Source organism: Aquarana catesbeiana, linkage group LG02, assembly GCF_042186555.1.
Source record: "Aquarana catesbeiana isolate 2022-GZ linkage group LG02, ASM4218655v1, whole genome shotgun sequence".
Classification (NCBI taxonomy): Eukaryota; Metazoa; Chordata; class Amphibia; order Anura; family Ranidae; genus Aquarana; species Aquarana catesbeiana.
The window spans coordinates 762,013,105-762,038,415 of record NC_133325.1 but is presented as its reverse complement, the minus strand read 5'-3'; the positions used below and the strand labels follow the sequence as shown (position 1 = coordinate 762,038,415).

The following is a 25,311-nucleotide window of genomic DNA, read 5'->3' as shown; positions in this document are numbered from 1 at the left end:
CAGCGTGTCACTTGCCACCCTGGCAGTGTGGTCTGGGGACCTGTTTTAGAGCATGCTGGAGTGGTCCCAGAGAAGATAAAGGAGGTGGGTGGCAGTGGCTTCGCTAGCGTTGGTGTCACTCCACCAGTGCGGTAAAACATGGTGTCACCCCCTGCCCAGTAAAGTCCCCCCTCAGTACAGACTCCCCTTCATTAAGTATAGACTCCCCCCCTCAGTACAGACCCCTCTCCCTCAGTATAGACCCCCTCCCTCAGTATAGATCCCCCCCCCTAAGTACAGACCCCCCTACCTCAGCATAGATCCCCCTCCCTCAGTACAGACCCCCCTCCCCAATAAGTACAGACCCCCCTCCCTCAGTATAGATCCCCCTCCCTCAGTACAGACCCCCCTCCCCAAAAAGTACAGAACCCTCCCCACTAAGTACAGACCCCCCTCCCTCAGTACAGACCCCCCTCCCCAATGAGTACAGACCCCCCCAACACTAAGTACAGACCCCCTCCCTCAGTATAGATCCCCCTCCCTCAGTACAGACTCACCCAATATGTATAGACCCCCCTCCCTCAGTATAGATCCCCCTCAATCAGTACAGACTCCCCCCCCCCCCGGCAGATTCGGCTGTGCTCGGGGGGCGGTCTCAGCTCCCCTCGGCTCGGGCTGGTTCGGCTGTGCTCGGGCGGGGGGGGGGGCTTGGGTGGTCTCAGCTCCCCTCGGCTCGGGTGGGCTCGGCTGTGCTCGGGCGGGGGGCTGGTCTCAGCTCCCCTCGGCTGGAAGCAGATGGAGCTGGAGGCAGAGCGAGCTCCAGCGCTATAGCGGGGTTTGCTTGCTCTGTCAATTTCATTCCGGGACACTGTATTGGCCCGGAATGAAGGTGCCCGGGACCCGGACAGACCTGCTAATTGCGGGAATGTCCCGGGCAATCCGGGACACGTGGGCACCCTACTTTATAGGTGACACAATAAGCCTTCTGTATATAAAGAGGTCCTGTCTGACCCCACATGACAGGACCTGCTGATTGGCTGCTCATGCACCAAGCACTATATTGTGGGAGGTGGGCGGTGACAAGCTTTTAAGTAAAAAAACGTACATTTACAGAGCTCCAGAGGTGCCGCAACCCACATCTATTCCCCTCTCTCCCCTGCGACTAATGGACCCCGACGTGATATGTATTATGTCCCTTCCAGGTTCCAGGAGCTGTCAGTCTACTACTGTTAGCTGGGGAAGTAGCTAATCAAGCATGATCTGTGCTTGATTGGTTGCAGTCAGGGCCATCTTTAATATTGATAGGACCCTGGGCAAAAAAATTTTTTGGGCCCCCCTCCTCCAGGAAATTTCGCTCTCCACCTGCTTTGAGACATACAATAAAAAGCAGCTAGACTCAAAATCAGTTTACTGAATCAGATCAGACAGCGATTGCGATTGGTTGCCAGAGGTTACAGTGTATCATTACCACTCACTGACTGGTTGCTAGAGGTTACAGCACATCATTTATGCTTGTTGATTGATTGCTAGAGATTACTGTACATCAATACTGCTCACTGATTGGTTGCTATAAGTTACTGCACATCATTACTGCTTACTGATTGGTTGCTAGAGGTTACAGCACATCATCTCCTCACTGCCTGCACACCATAGACTGGGGAGGTGAGGGGGCCCATTGATAGACAGAAAACTCCTAGGGATACTAAGACTCCTGGGCTCAGTGGCAGTGCTGGGGGCAGGGGAGGGGTGTGAACAATGGCAATGCTGATTTTTTTATACTGACTACCAATATAAAGAGGAGTTTCAACACTGACCACCAATGTAGGGGGACATTCACACTGGCCACTAGTGTGAATGAAAGGATTCTACATCAAGCACCAATGTAATGAGAAGATTCACACTGACAACCAATGTAACTAAGACATTTAGCCTGTGTTCACATTTGTGTGTGTTGGGAAAGCATGCAAAATCGCTTTCCTGAAACCACAGAAATGTGCTACCCTTTAGCAGATACACAGCAGTGCCATTAATTGAAATTAAATGACACCCTCACGCATCTGCTGATGTTCCTTGGCACCGTGTGATTTTGGAAAAGTGTTTGGGAGTTTCTTCTGCATTTGTAGCTCATAGAGCAGCCCATTGAAATGAATGGGCTGCCCTACACATGATCTACATCTTTATCCACCCTGTCAGTACACCTTTGCATCCTTAAACCCATGCCAACCTCTGCACCCCAGACCTCCCCCATCCTCTCCACTCCCCCTCCCCTTTCACTCTACCTGCCTCCTCTGCTCATCTTTGCACCCACCTTACTTAGCTCTTGCTCACCTGTGCACCCCAAACTATAATTCCTTCTCTGCCTATCTCTGCACATCCCACACTACCGACCCCCCCCCCCCCCCCCCCCACCACCACCACCACCACCACCAATTTGCTTACCTTTGCAGAACAGGCTGATGTTAGGATTAATGACCACAGTTGTAGGCAGGACTTTCAAGCATGCCCCTTTACCTCCCCAGTGGGCAGCATTCAGTATAGGTGATGGTGGATATGACCTCAGGGGAGCATGATATACATATGAATACCGCCTCTATTTACATGTGAATGCTGCTGGTCTGTCGCTATTTACATATGAATGCCGTTGCTATTTACATATCAATGTTGGTATTTACATATAAACACAGGGTCTGCAGTTGAGTCATCTGTACAAAACAATAGGGCAGAGCTGGGCAGCATTAGTAACAGAACTTTACACTGAGATATCAGGACACAGCACAGGAATAAAACCTCAAGGGACAAGGGAATTTAAACTGGGATAGTTGCCAAGTATGAGGCAGCTGCTTTGGGCCCCACAACAATGACAGGGCCCAGGGCAGCTGCCCCTTTTGCCCTGCCTTAAAGACGGCCCTGGTTGCAGTAGAGGGCAGGGGAGACATTGTGAGGCTTATAGACCCCTGGTGCCTCATTTAAGAGGACCTGTCACCTGCCCTTTTTAAGGGTAAGCCCTATTGCTTGTTAGCCTCCTTGGGATACCAATAAAGTTAAATGAAAAAAAAAAAAATTCAAATAAATTATAATAAATGAAGGGATAAAAAAAAATAATTAAACGTCCCACTGTACAAAAATGCAAATTCATGCGTAGGGCGCACATGAGTATGTAAATATAAATTGTGGCTCACATGTAGGGTATCAATGCAAATATTGGAATAAGAGCAATTAAACTAGGTCTGTTGGTTAACTTTATATTGATAATCTGTAAAATCAAAGCGCCACCTTTGAACTATTTACTATTGGGTAGTGAGTACAATAGTTTTTTTGCAATATCATGAGCAAATGCAATTTTAAGGTTTGACATGTTTGGTATCTACTTACTCGACACAACCCAATCTTTTATATCCACTTGCCAACTGTGCACTGTAGCTTTACTGTATATATATATATATATATATATATAGACGTGTTTCTGCTCTCCCAGGTAAGGCACGTGCCTCCTCTGCAGGGAATAAAATCCAGCACATCACTTAGTAAAAGCAGCACACACTGGCTGGGCACTAATTTAACCTTAGATCGTGCTAGATGTTTAACCCCTTCTCAGCCAGTGTTATATTTTTAGCACTGATCACTGTATTAGTGTCACTGGTTCCCACAAAGTGTCAAAAGTGTCAGTTAGTGTCCAAATGTTCGCTGCAATATTGCGGTCCCGCTATAAGTCGCTGATTACCGCCACTACTAGTAAAAAAAAAATTTAAAATATACCATAATTTGTAGACGCTATAACTTTTGCGCTTTTTTTTTTACCAAAAAAAGTTGCAGAATACATATTGGCCTAAAGTGATGAAGAAATTAGATTTTTGAAAAAAGATTATTTGATATGTTTTATAGCAGAAAGTAAAAAAATATTGTTTTTTTTTTTTTTCAAAATTGTCGGTCTATTTTTTTTTATAGTGCAAAAAATAACAACTCAGAGGTGATCAAATACCACCAAAAGAAAGCTTTATTTGTGGGAAGAAAATGACATAAATTTAATTTATGAACAGCGTTGCACGACCGTGCAATTGTCGGTTACAGTAACGCAGTGCTGTGTTCCTGGTCAGGAATGGGGGTAAATCTTCCGGAGCTCAAGTTGATATTTTACTAAAACAAATTAAAAAAAAAAAAGAGTATTATATTGTGTTTATTTGCACTCATTGTTTTTATTGCTTTTTTCCTGAAAATATGTGTTTGATAAACAGTTGCTCAAATATTGTACGACATAAAAAATTGTAACTCCCACCATTTTATTCTCCAGGGCTTCTGCTTTCAGTGAATATAGAATTGTTTCTGGGGATTAACTGTTTCCCGATCGCCCTATAGCAGATTTACTGCTCTGCGCAGAATCATGTATATAAAAGTGATTCTGCAGTTTTGAGTTTTGGGCGCACCGACGGCTCACCCCCGCTGTGATTTTACACAGCAGGTCCCGCGGACCCGAAGTCCGTTCAGTACTCTGGCAGAATGACAGTGTTCCTATGTAAACAAGGCAGATTGTCATTCTGTGAGTACAGAAGACATGGATCCTGTGTTCCTGTGAAGCAAGAACATCGATCCATGTCTTCAGTCAGTAAAAGCTCCCCCCCCCCACCACAGTTAGTAAACACTCCCTATGTACACATTTAACACTTTAATCGCCCCTGATGGTAACCCCTACCCTGCCAGTGTCATTAGTACAGTGACAGTGCATATTTTTAGCACTGATATTAGTGTCACTGGTTCCTGCAAAGTGTCAAAAATGTCAGTTAGTGTCCGATTTGTCCGCCACGATATTGCAGTCCTGCTATAAGTCGCTGATCACTGCCATCACTAGTAAAAAAAATTTTTTTTTTAATATACCATAATTTGTAGATGCTATAACTTATGCGCAAACCAATCAATATAGTCTTATTGGGGTTTTTTTTAACAAAAATATGTAGCAGAATACATATTGTCCTAAATGTATGAAGAAATTTAATTTTTGATTATTTTTTTTTTATTGGATACGTTTCATAGCAGAAAGTAAAAAATATATATTTTTTTTTCAAAATTGTTGGCCTTTTTGTTTATAGTGCAAAAAATAAAAAAAAACCCAGAGGTGATCAAACACCACCAAAAGAAAGCTCTATTTGTGGGAAGAAAATGGCGTAAATTTCATTTATGTGCAGCGTTGCACGACTGTGCAATTGTCAATTAAATGAATGCAGTGCTGTGTGGCAAAAAATGGCCTGGTGAGGAATGAGGGTAAATCTTCCAGAGCTTAAGTGGATATTTTACTAAAAACAAAACTTAAAAAAAAAATTAAAAAACAGTATTATATTGTGTCAACTTTATTGCATTTCTCATGAAAATATGCGTTTTATAAACAGTTGTTCAAATACTATACTGTACATCTTAAAAAAATGCAGCTACCACTATTTTATTCTCCAGGGCCTCCAGTTTCAATAAATAAAGAATTAAATAAATAAAGAATTGTTTTTTGGGTTTAAAGTCATTTTCAAATGCTGACTTTACGTGTAAAAAAATAAATAAAAGATTTCCCCGATAAACAAGACTTGTCCTACTCCGCCTGCTGTGCAGTACACATAATCCCCCATGAGGGGGCGCCCACGCACCTCTCTGAGTTGATCCCAGGATTTGGTAACTTTGTGACAAGTTGTAGAAGTTTGTTGCAGACTCCTCCCCGCCATATCCGTTGTTGTATCCCGGGGGGAGCAGAGAGAGGCGATCTCTGGGAGCTGTGTACCGGGCAGTCATGCAGAGTATATAGAGGACGGAGGACAATGAGGGGGGCTCTGCTGCTTCTATTACTGGCAGTGCTGGGAGGGGCCCGGACCAAGTTCTCCTTCCCTCTCCGGATCTCCCCTGCCCTGGTCAGCCAGCCCCAGCCTGTCTCCACCACCACTGCCAAGGACATCATGGGGCTGGCCCTGGCCTCCGACCCCAGCGGCAACATCAACTTCATGACCATGGTCAACAACCTGGAGGGAGACTCTGGCAGGGGGTACTACCTGGAGATGATGATCGGGACCCCCCCACAGACAGTAAGTCACCCAACAGGGCATGGGGGGGGGGGGGGGACATCTAGGGCTGCTCAATGTGCCTGGACAACTAAATCTACCCCCACTGGGGCAGTTGTGGGAGTTGTGCAATACCCTCCACACACACACACACTATGGGGCAGTGCAATCTCTCCTTGAGCTGGGGTAGTTGTAGGAGTTGTGCAATCCCCCCCCCCCCCATTGGGTTAGATATGGGGCAATTCAATCTCCTCTTCCACGGGGCAGTTGTAGTATTAGTGCAATTCCCCCACAACCACTGCGTTAGATATGGGGCAGTGCAATCTCTGCTTCTATTGGGAGAGTAGTGCAATACCCCCACCACCACTGCGTTAGATATGGGGCAGTGCAATGTCTGCTTCTATTGGGGGAGTTGTGCAGTTACCCCCACCACTACTGCGTTAGATATGGGGCTGTGCAATCTCTGCTTCCTCTGGGGTATTTGTAGGAGTAGTGCAATCTGCCCCCCAGCCCATTGATTTAGTTAGATTGCAGGGCCATATCCCCTTCTACTGGGGTAATTGTAAGAGTAGTGCAATCTGCCCCCACCCATCACCCCAGTCCTTTCATTTAGTTATGGGGAAATGCAATCTCCGCTTGCACTGGGGTATGTTTAGGGTCCCCCTTATCCCACTGGGGTAGTTGTGGGGGCAGTAAACACCCCCCCCCCCAAACTGAGGCAGTTGTATAATCTGCCTGCTCTCCCCACCTACTGGGATAGGTATGGGGCGGTGTGATTTCTATTTCCTCTGGGGTAGTTGTAGTAATGCAGTTTCTCTCTCTCTCTCTCTCTCCTGACCCATTGGGTTATTAATGGGGCAGTGCAATCTCTGCTTCCACTGGGGTAGTTGTGGGGGCAGTAAGTTCGACACCCCCACCCCACTGGGATAGTTGTAGTGGCTGTGGACTCCCCCCTGACCCCCACCCCGAGCTGGGATTCTTTTAGGGGCAGTAAAATCATCCCCCCCCCCCCCCCGAGGTTGTTGGAGAGGCAGGGCTTACCAGTGTGATTTAAAGCGGAGTTCCACCCAAAAATAGAACTTCCACTTTTCCGGTTCCTCCCCCCCTCCGGTGTCACATTTGGCACCTTTCAGGGGGGAGCAGATATCTGTCTAATACAGGTATTTTGCTCCCACTTCCAGGCATAGATACCCGAGCCACCCGCGGGTATCTACGCCACATTCCCCCCCCCCCCCCCCCGCTGTATTCTGGGAGACACACGGGTCCCAGAAAACAGCAGGGACCAGTGGGATAATGCAGCGCGAGTCGCGCATGCGCAGTAGGGAACCAGGAAGTGAGTGATTCCCCTACCGAGGATGGCGGCGGCAGCATCCGACAGCCGAGCGACAGATTGGCTTCGGGTGCCGACATCGCGGGCGCCCTGGACAGGTAAGTGTCCATATTTTAAAAGTCAGCGGCTGCAGTATTTGTAGCTGCTGACTTAAAAAAAAAAAAAAAAAAAAAAGGAAAAGAAAAAGCCGAACTCCACTTTAACATCCTCCCCTCCAGTTTACGTGTAAGGCAGGGGTCTCCAAAATTTTTTTTAAAAGGGCCGGTTTATTGTCCTTCAGACTTTAGGAGGGCCGGATTGTGACCAGCAGGAGTGTAAATTTTGTTGGCATCAGTGGGAATAAACATCGCCACATTTGTTTTTTTGGGTGGGGTGCCCCATCATTGGAATCATAGGGAGGAATAGTGCCCCATTATTGGTGCCAGTGGGAGAAATGGTGCTCCATTTTTTGGTGTCAGATGGTAGAATAGTGACTTGTATCAGTGGGAGGAATAGGGTTCCAAGGGCCAGATAAAGGCAAGCAAAGGGCCACATCCAGCCCCTGGGCCGCAGTTTGGAGACCACTGGTGTAGGGACAGTGACCCCCCCCCCCCCTTTCTATTGGAGTAGATGTAGGGGAAGTGTGATCTTTCCATGTACCCATGATGTGGATGTATTTGTTGTTGGTGATTCCTGATTTTCTGGCAATGTTTATAAACTGAACTTTGTTTTTACCTAAAAATGTAAAAATGAACAATAATAATAATAATAATAATAATAATACATTGTTTGTTTATACTCCCATTACTATAACAAGCAGAAGAGTGCCTGGAACCATCTGAGCTCCTCCCTGGGACCTCTAGTTGAGATCTGAGGGTGGGGGGGAGGTCACATGCCAGTCTTTATTTCCCTGGGGGGGGGGTCACTGTACTGGGGGAGATTGCCTCTTCCCCTCCATACTGGTATATACACTGTATTCATGGGGTCTGGGAGTACAATAGTACAATATAAGGAGGGTCTGAGCATCATTTTTGGGGTGTGTAGGGTCCATGCAGGGTCTGTGCATCCCTTAGATGAGATTTTTGGGGTGCTCTCTATAAAGTGTCAGGTGCTGTGTTGGTTTAATCATAACCATCAGATGGACATTTGGTTATTTTTATTTATTTTTTTATAATTGCATAAAACAATTCTGCTTTCTTCTTGCCTAAACCAGATATGTGGGTGCCCCTTGTACCCCCCTTGTACCCACAGAGTCTCTCCAGAGTTCATGTATGCTCCTGTTCAGAACTACAGTCTTATGTCACTTGGACAGAGTAGGAAATGGTTAAAAACCTTAAAGCGGAGTTCCACCCAAAAAATGGAACTTCCCCTTTAAGGGAAGGTGACCCTCTAACATGTCACATTTGGCATGTCATATTTTTTTTGGGGGGGGGGGGGGGTGGAAACCCTCTTTTTAGAGGGTTCCAGCTCCACTTCCTCCCAAGCCACCGCGGCACCAGAAGGAAGATCACCTCTCCCTCTCCCTTTCGGCAATCATTTGGGACACGTCACAGGTCCCAGATGATTGCCCGGCCAGTCACAGCGCGGCTCGTGCATGCGCAGTGCGTGCCCGGTTGTGAAGCCACAGCCGGGCGCCCACAGTGACAATGCCCGGCGCCGCAGAGAGGAGGGGGAGACAATCGGGGCTTCATTTCCCCACATCTCTGGACCCTGGACAGGTAAGTGTCCGATTATTAAAAGTCAGCAGCTGCAGTATTTGTAGCTGCTGACTTTTTCATTTAAATTTTTTTGTAATTGGAACTCCTCTTTAAATACATAGATGGATAGATTGCTGTATGTTTACTATTGAGGGGATCTCCCTTCAATTCTTCTACAGGCTTAAAGTGGTATTGGCCCCCCGTTCAAATTGGAGCGACGTGTCATGCAATTTGACAGGTCACATCCCATGACAAGTCGCAGTCTATTGCCGGCAGTTGCACTGTTCAAATCAGGGCAATGCCGACTTTGCGGGGCAGTACTGAATTGAAAAAGTAGCTCCTGCGATTTCAGATCAAGATGGACGATTTCAAAGCCGCAGTCAATGTGAACTGGGGGGATTAAACCCCAAGCCAAATGTAATATATTGCAGCTTACCAATCATTAATTGTGGTGGCTGTGTTTGTCTTTTTTTTTCTTTAACCTGGTGATCTGACCAGTATCGCAACTCCCATATTAGAGTGCCCCCCACTCTGGAGGAAAGAGCACAGGGGTCACCTTTGGACAGCAGCAGTGTCAGTCTGGGGGGGAGGGGAGTGTTAGATATACTAGCTGATTTAGATATACTAACAGATTGAAGCCAAGCTCCAGCTCACACTTCATAAGCAGTTACAGCAGTTCCCCTTTGGGATAAAGGTTTTACATAAATAATATTGTCATCACAATGATCATCAAAGCTGATCGTTGTGAGCACCACTGTTAGTGGTAAATGGTTTGTTTCATCCCTGTAACTGATGAATTCCTACTGAACAGATTGTTCTTTTGGGGAAAACAAAAAAACAAAAAAAGACTTACTGGCAGGATTGCTAGGTGAAAATGAAAGAAAAAGAATAAATTAATAGTTAAAAAAAAAGTAAAGTCCCCCCTCCCCCCACCGTGCTAGCGTGTGCATCGGTCCCACATGCACGTAAACGGTGATCATCCCACACATGAGGTATCGCCACGAACATTGGATCATGGGCTATCATTTTAGCACCAGACGTCCTCTGTAAATCTAAAATGGTAACCTGTAAAGGCTTTTAAAGCGTTGCCTATGGATAGTAAAATTGGCATAGTTTGTCCCTGTTGCATGGGTGTGCGCAATTTTGAAGCGTGACATGTTTGGTATCTATTTACCCGGCATGACATCATCTTCTTTTATATTTTGCAAAAAATTGGGTTATGTATTGTGGTTTTTATTTATTTTAGTTTTTTTGCATTGAAATTTTAGAAAGTGTTCTTTTTTCCCCGAAATATTGCATTTGAGAAGCCGCTGCACAAATACCGCCCACCAATTTATTCTCTAGGGTCTCTGCCTTAAAGTGTGTGTGTGTGTGTGTGTATGTATGTATGTATGTGTGTATATATATATATATATATATATATATATATATATATATATATATATATATATATATATACATACACACATACACACACACACACTGGGGATAGAAAGTATTCAGACCCCCTTACATTTTTCACTCTTTGTTATATTGCAGCCATTTGCTAAAATCACAGAATTGTTGACATTTTTGCAGATTTATTTAAAAATAAAAACTGAAATATCACATGGTCCTAAGTATTCAGACCCTTTGCTCAGTATTTAGTAGAAGCCCCTTTTGATCTAATACACAGCCATGAGTCTTTTTGGGAAAGATGCAACAAGTTTTTCACACCTGGATTTGGGGATCCTCTGCCATTCCTCCTTGCAGATCCCCTCCAGTTCTGTCAGGTTGGATGGTAAACGTTGGTGGACAGCCATTTTTAGGTCTCTCCAGAGATGCTCAATTGGGTTTAAGTCAGGGCTCTGGCTGGGCCATTCAAGAACAGTCACAGAGTTGTTGTGAAGCCACTCCTTCGTTATTTTAGCTGTGTGCTTAGGGTCATTATCTTGTTGGAAGGTAAACCTTCGGCCCAATCTGAGGTCCTGAGCACTCTGGAGAAGGTTTTCGTCCGGGATATCCCTGTACTTGGCCGCAGTCATCTTTCCCTCAATTGCAACCAGTCGTCCTGTCCCTGCAGTTGAAAAACACCCCCACAGCATGATGCTGCCACCACCATGCTTCACTGTTGGGACTGTATTGGACAGGTGATGAGCAGTGCCTGGTTTTCTCCACACATACCGCTTAGAATTAAGGCCAAAAAGTTCTATCTTGGTCTCATCAGTACTTTCAGTCCCCACTGTGTGTGTGTGTGTGTGTGTGTATATATGTATATATATATATATATATATATATATATATATATATATATATATATATATATATATATATATATATATATATATATATATATATATATATTATGTATGTGTTTGGGGATTCTAAGTAATTTTCTAACAACAAAAAAACAAAACTGGTCACGTATACACAAAAAGTGCCAGAAAATGCCTGGTCTTCAAGTGTATAATGATGGGGATGCCTCCACACTGTCAGAATACAATAACCCAGTGGGAGTGATTTCCCCGTCCACATCGAGTGTGTGGATGGGGAAATTGGGTCTTCTCTTTTTCCTTTTTTTTTTTTTTTATTCTTTTTTTCTTTCCAATAAGTGAGAAAAACAAAGATTTATGTATGGGCTGCTTTAGGCTGACCATATATGGTGTTTTTTTTTTTTTAAGCTGGCAGGATGCTCAAATAAAAAAAAAAAATATATATATATATATATATATATATATATATATATATATATATATATATATATATATATATATATATATATATATATATATATATATATATATATATATATATATATATATATATTATATCCCCTCATCTCCACACAAGTGAGGTGGATGGATTTGATTTTGACAGCTGGACTCTACTGTCAGAATACACGGATTAGCAGCACTGTAGCCGCTAATAAAATTTAAAGTTTTGCATTCAAGAGAAGTTGATCATTAGGATGACTTCTCCTAGAAGGAATGGCCATAGAGGGATCAAAATTTGGTCCATCCCTGCTGAACCAGCCAAATTTCCATCCTATGCCCAGCTTAAATCTTCATTTTGTCTGCCATGATGGTTCCTGGCACAAGTATTGGCACAGTAGGGGGATTTATGATCTTAGGAGAGGTGATAAGCCCGGTCACGCTGTGTTAAGGTGTCGCCGGCCTTTTGTGGCTTTTGTTTGATCTAAAAATAATGAGCCAGATTTAAAGGATTTTCACAGCTCTAATCAGATCTGGACTGACCTGCAGCCTATAGCCTGGGGCCTCCAAAAAGTCTGATTAAAGAACAAAGGTGACCCACTAGGGAGGGGACGGGGGAGGATTTATAATGAGTTTGCCATACACCAGTAGAATTTCAGTTGTAAATTTCCAATTTTGGAATGTTCGCTCTATTTTCTAATGGTTGGAGGGGTCACATTGATTATTTTTGTCCGCAGTGGCAAGAAAATTTAAAAGGAGCAGGATGGACATTTTTTTTTTCTCAAACAAATTACTAGCAGTGTATGTAGTTGTTTTTTTTTTTTTTTTTGTTTTTGTTTTTTTGTTTTTGTTTTTTTTTTGTGCCAAAGACCAAGGAATACTTTAAGGTTAAAAAAAAAGTTTAGGCTTTAGAACCATTTTAAGACCGTAATGCAGATCACCTTTTTGGACTGTTTCCTGAAAGGAGTCCTAGAGGAACTTCAAGGTTCCCAACGGGGACACTAGTTCTGGTGACAACCAGAGATTTCCTCACTTTGGAGGGATTTCCTCTCACTTCCTGTTCTGGTTATGGTACAGGAAGTTACGGGAAGTCTCCCCAATGGGACAAAGATGGTTATAACCCTCTCGGACTCTATCCAAAATGAAGAAAGGTTTTGGCCCAAGCAAACTATTTAAAAGGACATCCACCAATTCAGGACCATCTTATACTGTGGCAGAGCGGCCCTGCTGTGCCAGATCACGTACATGTATGTGATTTGGTATTTTTGGGTAGGGGGACATGCAAGTGTGTGCCTGCTGCCCCGGCTGTGCGGCCATTTGTTACATCACAAGCAGATCAGCAGGTCCCGGCCAATGATTTATGGCCTAAATCCACCGATCAGCTGAGCAAATGACAGAAGAGGGCCCTGTGTAGGTAAACCACACAGAGCTCCCTACAGACAGCAGTGATGTGCCATTTTCCATGCATAGCGGGGAGTAAAAAAAAACAGCACACACGGTAAACATTGTTAGGCACACATTTAACCCTTTGCCCGCCCCTGATGTTAACCCCTTCCCAGCCAGGGTTCATTAATACAGTGACAGTGCATATTATTAGCTCTGAGCACTGTATTAGTGTCACTGGTGATATCAGTGGCAGTTTGTCAGTCCCCCCTAGTGTCAGTTAGTGTCAGACTATAAGTTGCTGCTCACTGACATTACTAGTATTAAATAAAATCCTATATATATATATATATATATATACCATTATTTGTAGACGCTATAACTTTCAAGCAAACCAATCAATATACACTTATTGGGATTTTATTTTACCAAAGACATGTAGCAGAATACATTTTGGCTAAAATTTATGAAGAAATTAGATTTAAAAAAAAATTTAAAAATTTTTCTGAATGTTTTATAGCAGAAAGCTGGCTGGATTTGATTTAAATCACTAGTAAAAAGGCTTGATTTAAATCATAATTTTAAAAAGAGCAACTGTCATCTCTGTCCCGCAGCGGCTCCTCCTCTGACCCGCTGTTGACTCCCCGACAGTCCCATTCACTTTAATAGGACGGCTGGTGAGGGATGTGGCAGCAGCAGGTGAGTGGATGTCCCTCTAACAAGCGCTGCCATGATGGATCTGAAATAAGTTCTCTTTAAATGGAAGGACTTATTCTTGCTGGTAGAATCTTTAATTTTTACAAACAAAATGAAGGTCTCCTATTTAGAATAATAAGCCGTCAGGTTAGTAAAACCAGCGATATCAGAACCGATTCAATCATACAGTTTGTAGTGTACATAGATTTGCAAAACAATGGGATAAAGGGAGTATTCCTGAACTTTGGTTTATCTCATGACTGCTGTCAAATTATGTGAATGCATCAATGCAGTGCATGTTATCTCAGCTTGCAGAGCTTTGATTCATTGAATGGGTTTCCCCAAAATGTAAATATTGCAGAATATACAGCCCCCTGCTACATAACTAAGCTCCATTTCATGCTGAATAAACTAAATTATTAATGTATATTAAATAGAAAACTATCTTTAAATTCTTACTCCAAAAGCATTTTTAATAAAATAAATTTTATAAAAATCCAATAAATCTAATTTAAATAAAAAAAACGATTATTTTTATTATTATTTATTATTTATTTATTTTTAAATAATTGCTTTTTATCCACCCTGACAGAAAGTAAAAAAATATTGTTCAAAATTTTCAGTCTTTTTTTTTTTTTTTTTTTTTTTTTTTTCATTTTTATATCGCAAAAAAAACCCCAAAAAACTTAGAGATTTGTTTTGGTGGTATTTGATCATTATGTGTGTGAAAAAAAAAATGTATATATAAATTTTGAACAATATGCATTGCACGACCGTGCAACGTCAAAGTAGCGCAGTGCTAAATAGCAAAAAATTGCCTGGTCTATTATTATTATTATTATTATTATTATTATTATGGTACTTGTATAGCGCCGTCAATTTACACAGCGCTTTATATATACATTGTATGGTCATGAAGGAGGTTAAACTTTCCGAAGCTGACGTCATTAGATGTAGAGTTGGGCTTTACCATGTTGTTATTTACCTCTAAAAACCTTCCCTGTATAGACATCCAAAAGCCCAGAGACTGCTGCTGGGTGCCGTCCTCTTAGATGTGATGTCATTAGACTTAAAGTGCTTGTAAACCCAGGAAAAAAAAAAAAAAAAAAACCTGCAAGACAAAGGCATAATGAGCTAGTATGCATAGCATACTGTAGGCACTGTGGGCGGGGACATGTCTCCCGTTATTTACGGGTATCACAGGCTCTGGCGCTATGATTGGCCAGAGCCGCGATGACGTCACCGGTAACAGCTCAGCAGCTGAAGAAACGGCATGAGCGTGCCGTTGTTTCAGTGCGTCAGCACATGCTGATACAGTGAATATCTCCTAAACAGTGCAAGTTTAGGAGATATTCACGGTACCTACAGGTAAGCCTTATTATAGGCTTACCTGTAGGTAAAAATGGTGTAAAAATGGTGTATAAGGGGTTTACAGCCACTTTATAGCAGCCTTTCTCAACCTTTTTTCCCCAGAGGAACCCTTGAAATAATTTTCATGTCTCAGGGAACCCTCGCTAAGATTAGTCCATTGGGGGGGGGGGATTATTAGGAACTTGCTTCTTACATTTCCCCATTACAGTGGTGGCTAGAATGATAACTTTACAGACAGCTAGTGACACTGGTCACTAGTGTGAATGAAAGGATTCTACACCAAGCCCCAATGTAATGAGAAGATTTACACTGACCACCAATGTAAGGAGGGATTTACACTGACCACTAATGTAAGGTGAACATTCACATTGGACACTAGTGTGAATGAAAGGATTCTACACCAAGCCCCAATGTAATGAAAAGATTTACACTGACCACCAATGTAAGGAGGGATTTACACTGACCACTAATGTAAGGTGAACATTCACATTGGACACTAGTGTGAATGAAAGGATTCTACACCAAGCCCCAATGTAATGAGAAGATTTACACTGACCACCAATGTAACTGAGACCTTTAGCCTGCGTTCACATTTGTGTGTGTCGGGACCTCCTCATGCAAAATCGCTTTCCAGACACCACAGAAACGTACTGCCCTTTAGCGGATACACATCAGTGCCATTCATTGTTAATGACACCCTCACGCATCCTTTAGCTTATAAGTTGACAACCACTGCTCTAGAAGAACCCTAGTTGAGAATGGTGGCTCTGTAGTATTCCCCTTCACTTATTTCCCAGCTGCAACTTAAAGGGGTTGTAAACCCTTGAGGTTTTTCACCTTATGCATTAAGGTGAAAAACCTCCTGTGATGCAGGAGAACTTGCCTAAACCCAGTCTTTCCAGTGACGGGGATGAGCACACCAGCTCCATCCGGTGTCTCGGGTCCTGATTGGATAGATTGATAGCAGCGCAGCTATTGGCTCCCGCTGCTGTCAATCAAATCCAATGACGGGGGGGCGGGGCAGAGTCCTGCTGTCTGTGTCAACAGACGCAGCAGCAGGACACGGGAGCACGCCCGCAAGAATGCCCCGAGGGAGAGCGGCCCTCCAATGGGGCACTCGAGAAGAGGAGGAGCCAGGAGTGCCGCTGAGGGACCCCAGAAGAGGAGGATCGGGGGCCACTGCACAGAGGAGGTAAGAATGATATTTATTTTTTTTTTTTTTGAAACCTTTACATCCTTATATCCTTTAAAAGGTTATGTAGGGAGGTGAAGGAAGGGGTAGAGGAGCTGGGTCAGCATAGATAATAGACTCTCCCAGAAGAGGAGAGGGCTGTGACATGCAAGGAGGGAGGGGATGTGCTGGGGAACTGTGCTGGGAACATTTATAGAAAGGGAAAAAAGCTTTGCCTATAGTTCTTTAAATTATTAGCTTTTTTTTTTTTTTTTTTTTTTTTTACAGCATTTTGTGAGTTGGTGACAGGTTCTCTTTAAAGTTCCTATTCCATTCTATACATTGGATTCCAGTGTGGAAGAGATTTGAGCTGGGTTGGAGCCGGATTCCAGCGATCGGAGGCTGAGCAGATCTCTCTACTTGTGTAAACATGTTCTCTTGTACGGGAAGGTACAGGCTGCACATATGAAAGGCAGGGAGCTGTACCGAAAACACAGCCAGGGGCCAAATCATTGCTTTCCCAATCTGCCTAGTGGCAGCAAGTATGCAATGAGCGGAGGATGTGGGGCGGCGGGCCGGGGTGGCCCTTTTCTCATTGGCTTTTCCTTTATTGTAATATCTTTTGGCGTGTTTTTAGATCTTTTGGTGATACATTTTATATCAGAGCTCCCTTTCTCTTGGGAGAGCGTGACAAAAGGGTTCCGATTTCTTCTGGGAATCAGCTAAAGTAAAGCAAACAAGGTCACTCTACTTATTTAAAGGGTAACTCCACTTTTGCAGCAAAAAAAAAAAAAAAAAATAAAAAATATATATATATATATATATATATATATATATATATATATATATATATATATATATATATATATATATATATATATATATATATATATATATATATATATATATATATATATGTGTATGTGTGTGTGTGTATATGTAATATAATATAAAATATAGTGGAACCTTGAATTACGAGCATAATCTGTTCCAGGAGAATGCTTGTAATCCATAGCACTCGCATATCAAAGCGAGTTTCCCCATAGGAGTCAATGGAAATGATAATTCGTTCCACGTTGACTTCTATTGTATGCAGTACCGCATGTGGCCAGAGGTGGGGGGCGCCAGAGAGACTTGGAAATGCTTGGATGCACTCGGGAACTGAGTGTTTCCGAATGCTTCCGAACGGCTCAGAGTGTCAACGGCGCTCCCGCACCTCTGGCCGAATGCGGTACTGCACACTACAGAGGCTTGAATCCTGCTCGTTTTGTGAGACAACACTCGCAAACCGAGTCAGGATTTAAAAAAAAATAATAACTCGTATAGCGAAACGCCTGTTAACCGCGTTACTCGCAATCCGAGGTATTACTGTACTATTGCTGTACAAGTCATATTGTAATTGAATGTTATTAAAAATTACTTCTATTTCAATCTCCGGCCGCTGTAATTTTCTGTAAAATGCAATATGGCAACCTGGAAGTGTTATGTATACACATGGTGTACAGAACGCCCCCCCAACCACACACACACACACACACACACACACACACACACACACACACACACACACACACACACTGTGTGATTGGCTTACTAATTTTCCCAAAGGTCTGCACTGAGATACAAATCAGATTTTTCGCATCCCCTGCAACAAAAATGTAATTTCTGGAGAGATACTCCCAATAGGACATCATGTCTAAAGGGATGCAGTACCTGCCACTTTCCTCATTAGAACCCTGCAGGTGCAGCAGCTGATTTTTTAAATTATAAAACCACTCCCATACAGATTCACTCAGACACAGACAAACAGCTATTTCTTCAGAATAACAAAAGGTAGGAATCTGCAACAAAGTTTGCTAAAATCCCTGCAATGTACATACACTATAGTGCCTTTACACACACATGAACTTTAATGGCATCCCAGTCATAGTCCGTAGGGTTCAATATTGAGTTGGCCCACCCTTTGCAGCTTCAACTCTTCTGGGAAGGCTGTCCACAAGGTTTAGGAGTGTGTCTATTGGAATGTTTAACCATTTTTCCAGAAGCGCATTTGTGAGGTCAGGCACTGATGTTGGATGAGAAGGCCTGGCTCGCAGTTTCCCCTCTAATTCATCCCAAAGGTGTTCTATCGGGTTGAGGTCAGGACTCTGTGCAGGCCACTCAAGTTCCTCCACCCCAAACTCACTCTGCCTTGTCTTTATGGACCTTACTTTGTGCACTGGTCCAAATCCTTTGGTGGAGGGGGGATTATGATGTGGGGTTGTTTTTCAGGGGTTGGGCTTGGCCCCCTAGTTCCAGTGAAGGGAACTCTTAAGGTGTCAGCATACCAAGACATTTTGGACAATTTCATGCTCCCAACTTTGTGGGAACAGTTTGGGGACGGCCCCTTCTTGTTCCAACATGACTGCGCACTCTCCTCATGCTGTTAGGAAAAATATCACATTTCCTTGTTTTAATCCCCCATCACATCCCATAATTTTTTTTTTTCATGGGGGGGGGGACTTTTCTATTGTGTTGTGTGTTTGTTTTGGGGTTTTTTTTTTTTTTTTCTTTGTTTTTTTTTACCCTTGAGCTCCATCGCAGCCTGATTTGGCATTTTGCTCTTTTCCGAGCTTCTGAGAATTAAAGACATTTCTGGTCAGTGAGATGTAAAGCTCAGAGTCATGAGATTCCATGTGATCTTCAGAGACTCTCAGGAATCTCTCAGCTGATGGAGCCGCACACAGAGGTCAGTGTTCAAATCTCAAAACCCGACAAGACCTGAAGGATTCTCAAATGAGTTTTATCACCTGACGTTCCCCATGTGCCTGACATGACATGTGACTTCTGCCGCCCGTTGTGATGTCATTGTACAATGTAGTGTGAGAGTCGCACCATGGGAACAGAAAGGTCACATGTCTGCTTGCACCGATCAGCCATAACTTTATGACCACTGACAGGTTAAGTGAATAACGTTGAGTATCTCGTTACAAAGGCATCTGAAAGTGGGTGGGATATATTAGGCAGCAAGTGAACATGTTGTCCCTGAAGTTGATGTGTTGAAATGAGAAAAAATGGGACATCCCAGTTTGTTGTGTATGGGGCAGCACAGTCACAGACTGGTCAGGGTGTCCACAGCTATTTTTTCTTTTTTTTATCTTAATGCATTCTATGCATTAAAATAAAAAACGTCTGTGTGCAGCAGCCCCCCTAACACTTACCTGAGCCCATCTCGATCCAGTGATGTTGCAGGAGAGTGTCGGCTGCCTGGGGCTCTCCCTCCTCGTTGGCTGAGACAGCAGTGGGGCGCCATTGGCTCCCGCTGCTGTCAATCAAAGTCAGTGAGCCAATGAGGAGAGAGAGGGGGCAGGGCCAAGCCACGGCTCAGTGTCTGACTGGAAACACAGATCCTCGGCTCGTGTGTCCCCATAGCAAGCTGCTTGCTGTGGGGGCACATAGCTGGAGGGAGGGGCCAGGAGCACTAGCGAGGGACCCGAGAAGAGGAGGATCTGGGCTGCTCTGTGCAAAACCAGTACACAGAGCAGGTGAGTATAACATGTTTGTTATTTTTTAAAGAAAAAAAACCTGAGACTTTAGTATCACTTTAAGCAGGCCATTGACGGTTCAAATCTCGACCGGTTCAGCAGGAACTGGCCAAGATTCGAACCACGTATGGGCATGCTGAATGTGCCCAAGTTGATCGAACAGCTTGGGTACAACCACCCTGCCGGATTTTACATGTGATTATTGCAAGAAGCTGTTAACCTGGCAATAATCACTGTCTTCTCCCTGTGGGGGGCCTGACCACGGAGCAGTGGAAGAAGGTGGCCTGGTATGATGAATCATGTTTTCTTTTACATCATGTGGATGGCCGGGTGCGTGTGCGTCCTTTTACCTGGGGAAGAGATGGCACCAGGATACCGTATGGGAATTGGGCAAGCCAGCAGAGGCTTTGGGCAATGTTCTCCTGGGAAACCTTGGGTCCAGTCATTCATGTGCATGTTACTTGACACATATGACCTACCTAAACATAGTTGGTGACCAATTATAACCCATTCATGGAAACGGTATTCCCTGATGGCAGTGACCTCTTTCAGCAAGATGATGCCCCCTGTCACACTGCAAAAACGGTCAAGAATGGTTTGAAGAATGAATCAGGGCTGTTTTGGTGGCAAAAGGGGGACCTACTCCATATTAGGTGGGTGGTGATGTTATGGCTGGTCAGTGTATATGGTTATATAATTGTATTATTGTCTTATCCAGTGGTTGGTCATGTTGGTGGTGTAGTGTTCTATGTATAGAGCAGTGGCGGCTGGTGCTCAAAAATTTTTTTTTTGGGGGGGGGGGCGCAAATTTAAACTGTTAGTAATGCAGGACTGTAAATAGCCATTTAACAGGTGGTTATGTACGATTACTGCTAGATAAAACTGTGCCCATCAATTGCAGCCTCACTGTGCCCATCAATTGCAGCCTCATTGTGCCCATCACAGTAGGCCAATCGCATCCACATTTCAATTAAAGGAAAATGGAACCGCTTAACATAATGTGTCCTCATCAGCACTTCCCTTTACATCAGGTGTCCCCATCAGAGTCCCCCTATGCATCAGGTGTCCTCATCAGAGTCCCACTTTACAGTTGGTGTCCCCCTTCACATCTGGCATCCCCATCATCCGAGTCCCCCTTCACATCTGGCATCCCCATCATCCGAGTCCCCCTTCACATCTGGCATCCCCATCATCCGAGTCCCCCTTCGCGCCAGCTATCCCCATCATCCGAGTCCCCCCTTCACGCCGGGCATTCCCATTATCCAAGTCCCCCCTTCACGCCGGGCATCCCCATTATCCGAGACCCCCCTTCATGCCGGGCATCCCCATTATCCGAGACCCCCCTTCATGCCGGGCATCCCCATTATCCGAGACCCCCCTTCATGCCGGGCATCCCCATCATCCGAGACCTCCCTTCACGCCGGGCATCCCCATCACCTGAGACCCCCCTTCACGCCGGGCATCCCCATCATCCGAGACCCCCCTTCACGCCGGGCATCCCCATCATCCGAGTCCCCCTTCACGCCGGGCATCCCCATCATCCGAGTCCCCCTTCACGCCGGGCATTTCCATCATCCGAGTTCCCCCTTCGCGCCGGGCATTTCCATCATCCGAGTCCCCCTTCACACCAGGCGTCCCCTTCACATCAGGTGTCACCCCTGATTCACACACACACACCCCCCCCCCCCCCCGTACTCACGACGCTCTCAGCTTCCACCTTCGGACCGGCCAGAAACCAGAAGTGACGGCGCGGGATCCACCAATCACTCACAGCAGGGAACAATGCTATAGAGGGAGTGTTCAGGGCGCAAAGCTCTGCGCCCCTAGGACACTCTAAGGAAGCGCCAATAGAGCTTCTTGTTTGCAATCACGTGATTGCAAACACGGCATGCTTCCCAAAGGCTCTGTGTGTTCGGTACCCCGCACACACTTAAAGGGCCAGTATTTATTCATTTATTTTCAGTGATTGCAGCATGTCATGGTTCCCATACACCTGTGTGCCCGGCGTCCCGCACACACTTAAAGGGCCAGTATATTTTTTATGAGGAGTAGATTGGGGGGGGGGGGGGCAGCGCACCTGCACCCCCTATGGGAGGGCCACCACTTGTATGGAGTGTAATAGAATTGTATTATGATCATGTCCAGTGGTGGGTCATGTTGGAGGTGTGGATAGTTAGCACTAGTAAGGATTGTAGGTTATAATTAGAAGTTCTAAGATGGGTAGCATTGTAAGTTGTCAGGGTATGTTACAAGGTAGAGCTGTAACGTGTCGCATAGCTGAACTTATCATGGTAATGAAATGCCGCTGCACAAGTCTGACAGGTTCCCCGGTCTGTTGTCACAAACCAATAACCACCGTGAGATTGGTTCACTGACAATGGAATTATTTTTTCTTTTCGCTGGAAACCCTTTACAGTTAACAGCACAGAGACAGACTGCTGTGACAGAATCCTTACCAATAAAATATTCCCCGACTTCTGCTGGACAACCCACAGGAGAAGTCCATGGGGTCCTCTAAACTGCATAAAGATCACAGTGGGATATATATAGTATGTGTGGGTTGTTGTAGTCAGATTCCATATGTTATCTTCTCACATACTGGTTGGTATGATCCAGTTTTTTCCTGTTTTTGGACCCTTTTTTTTTTTTTTACACTTATGCGTACACAATAATGTGTGTTTTTGATGCATGTTACAGCATGCATTATGTACGGACAACCTCCTAGCTGCAAAAGGTATGGCTTTTAACAGTCAATGTTCTAACTTTGACATTTAGAAACTGAAGAAGGTTTTGTTTAGAATGGAGAACCTTTATTAGGTAAACCTGTCAGAGCCCACTGATATAATTCCCAACATATAGACAACGCAAGGTTCTCGAAAGTGCCATTTGACAGCTGAAAGACAGGAACTGAAACGTGTCATCAGGACTTCAACTTTTAGCTTATGTAAGAGAGGTGAGCCATTATCCAAACTGTTGCATTTAAGAAGGGTAGCGACTCTGTAGTCTTGTTGGCTAATAGGGCTTGTCAAGAAATTCTAAATGATCTCAAAGGCATCTCAGACTAATTTCCAACTAACGCCAGTGACATAAGCCAAAAGTCCATCAATCTAGGCCCTTTTTTTGGGGGGGGGCGGCAAAATGTCCTCCCCCGGTCTGGTCGGTCGGTGCACTTACCCCATCCATGGCAGGCAATCACAGGTGGCTTCCCCTCCACAGGCATCAGGCCGACCAGCATCACAAGCAACTTCTTCACCTGCTCGGCGGTTTCCGTCTCCTCCCTGACAGCTTCTCCTTTCGGCCAATTGGGAAACAGGTCTCAGACCCGCTTCCGGATTGGTGGAAAGGAGATTCTCTGCGCCCCGAGCCCACCCTATTTTGAAGCCTATTCGAGCCTCTAGCTCAAATTGGTGCTTCAACCCTCCCCCCATTACCCCCCCCCCCCCCCCGCATTGGAATTCATGCATCCGGCGTCCTGAAAGGGGCCGGACGCATGGATGGGGGGGGCAGCGTTGTGCGCTCTTAATGGACAGGCCGCCTCTGCATAAGGCGCTATATTTGGATAGTTTTTAGATTAGAAACTTAGCATCAGGACTTAAAGTGAAGTTCCAGCACTTCAGTGTGATGTGAAGCCCACTGGTATCTCCTTCCTGGATATGGTGCTGCTAGCTACCCAGCATGTACCTCCCGATCTCACGCATGCTCATCAACTACAAAGCGCAGCGCACTCATTGTTGCCTTGCATCATGATGCTACCAGCAGAGGATGCCCATTGACCCCTGGGATTGATTAAACTCATATCTCAGAAGCCAGTGCGTGGCTGGAAATGACGAACCTCGTTGCGGCGAGATACACCAAAAGTGGAGCATTCCCCTGTGCAAATAAGGTAAATGGACTACAATCAAGAAAAAAGACCAATGTGGAATTGTAAAGCGATAATGAACAGGGGCGACGCAAATTTAAAAATATGGGTGGAACTCCGCTTTAATCTCAACTTGACAGCAGTTGAGGCCCCATATACAGACCTTGCCTACCAAGACACAAGTACAATTTGAAGAGGTAAGAGTTGGAAGTAAACAGGCTTTCATTTGTTTCAAGTGACATTTCCATATTAATCTATAAGAAGGCAAAACTTAATTGAAGCAGGACAGAAGGAGGTCTCCCGTAGGTCAGAAGGACTTGTGAAGAAATTCTGGGTGATCTCAAAAGCATCTCAAACTAATGTCTAACCAACGCCAATGTCACAAGCCAAAAGCCCATCAACCCAAGCCCTTACCAGGGTGTTTGAAGGTATAAGGCACTTGGGTACTTGAGATTAAGTCCTGATGCCAAGTTTCTAATCTAAACATGACAGCAGTTGAGGCTCCATTTACAGATCTTGCCTACCAAGGCACAAGTTCAATTTGAAGAGTAAGGGTCATATGGTGACAAGCTTTCGTTTTCTTCAAGCAACATTTCCGTTCTAATCTATGGGAAGGCCAAACCCATTCGAAGCAATTCAAAAGCAGGTCAAAAGGACTTGTCAAGAAATTTTGAAGGGTCTCCAAAGCATCTCAATCTGACGCCAATGACACAAGCCAAAAACCCATTAACACAGGCCCTTACCAGGGTGATTGAAGGTATCATAAGGCACTTGGACACTTAGGTACTTTACATTAGAAACATTTTAAAGTGAACTTTACTGGAGTTTACATTTTCAAAAGTAAAAGTTCTGCCTAAGAGCAGACATCACAAGGTGCTCTCTAGTACCTTTTTTAGATCAAAAAGCTGCTTCTGTGCCAATTTAGGTCTTATGCCGCGTACACACGAGCGGAACGTCCAACAGAAAAAGTCAGACGTAAGCTTTTCATCGTATATACTGATGGTGTGTAGGCCTCATCTGACTTTTTCTGTCGAAATATCTGACAGACCTAGAAATGGAACCTGTTCTAAATCTTTCCGACTGACCCAAAAAGACGCATGCTCTGAAGCAAGTACGAGACGGAAGCTATTGGCTACTGGCTATTGAACTTCCTTTTTCTAGTTCCGTCGTAAGTGTTGTACGTCACCGCGTTCTGGACGGTCGGATTTTGGTTGGACTTTGGGTTGACTGTGTGTAGGCAAGACCGATTGAATGGAATTCCTTCGGAGTTACGTCGGAGAAACCGTCAGAGTTTATTACGACGGCTAAACCGGTCGTGTGTACGTGACATAATTCCTATCCTATGTTTTGGACTGAAGCAGCCTTGTCCAATGGAGTCCCAACACAGAGATGAGGCAATTTCCCTTGAGTTGTAGGAGTTCAGTTCACACCAGTGCACTATACAGCAGCAGCCACTATATAAAAGAGCCACTAGTGTGAACAACCCCCTTCTTACAGGGCCTAGCTTTCCATAACTTGAATACTAATCTCAGCCAGCTGCCACATCCCTGACCATAAAAGTGCCTTTATTGCCTATGGCTGTGGAATGGCAGTTGATGGAGTT

General features: G+C 44.4%; 1 protein-coding gene across 1 annotated transcript in view; it reads left to right on the top strand.

Moving 5' to 3' along the window:
- Positions 1-5,644: 5,644 nt before the first annotated feature.
- The window catches only part of BACE2 (beta-secretase 2), a 93,649-nt gene continuing 73,982 nt past the window's right edge, over positions 5,645-25,311 (top strand). Inside the window, exon 1 of the mRNA XM_073617224.1 lies at positions 5,645-6,032. Coding sequence (XP_073473325.1) covers positions 5,772-6,032 — 261 coding nt within the window. The 5' untranslated portion in view covers positions 5,645-5,771. The remainder of the gene's footprint in view (positions 6,033-25,311) is intronic.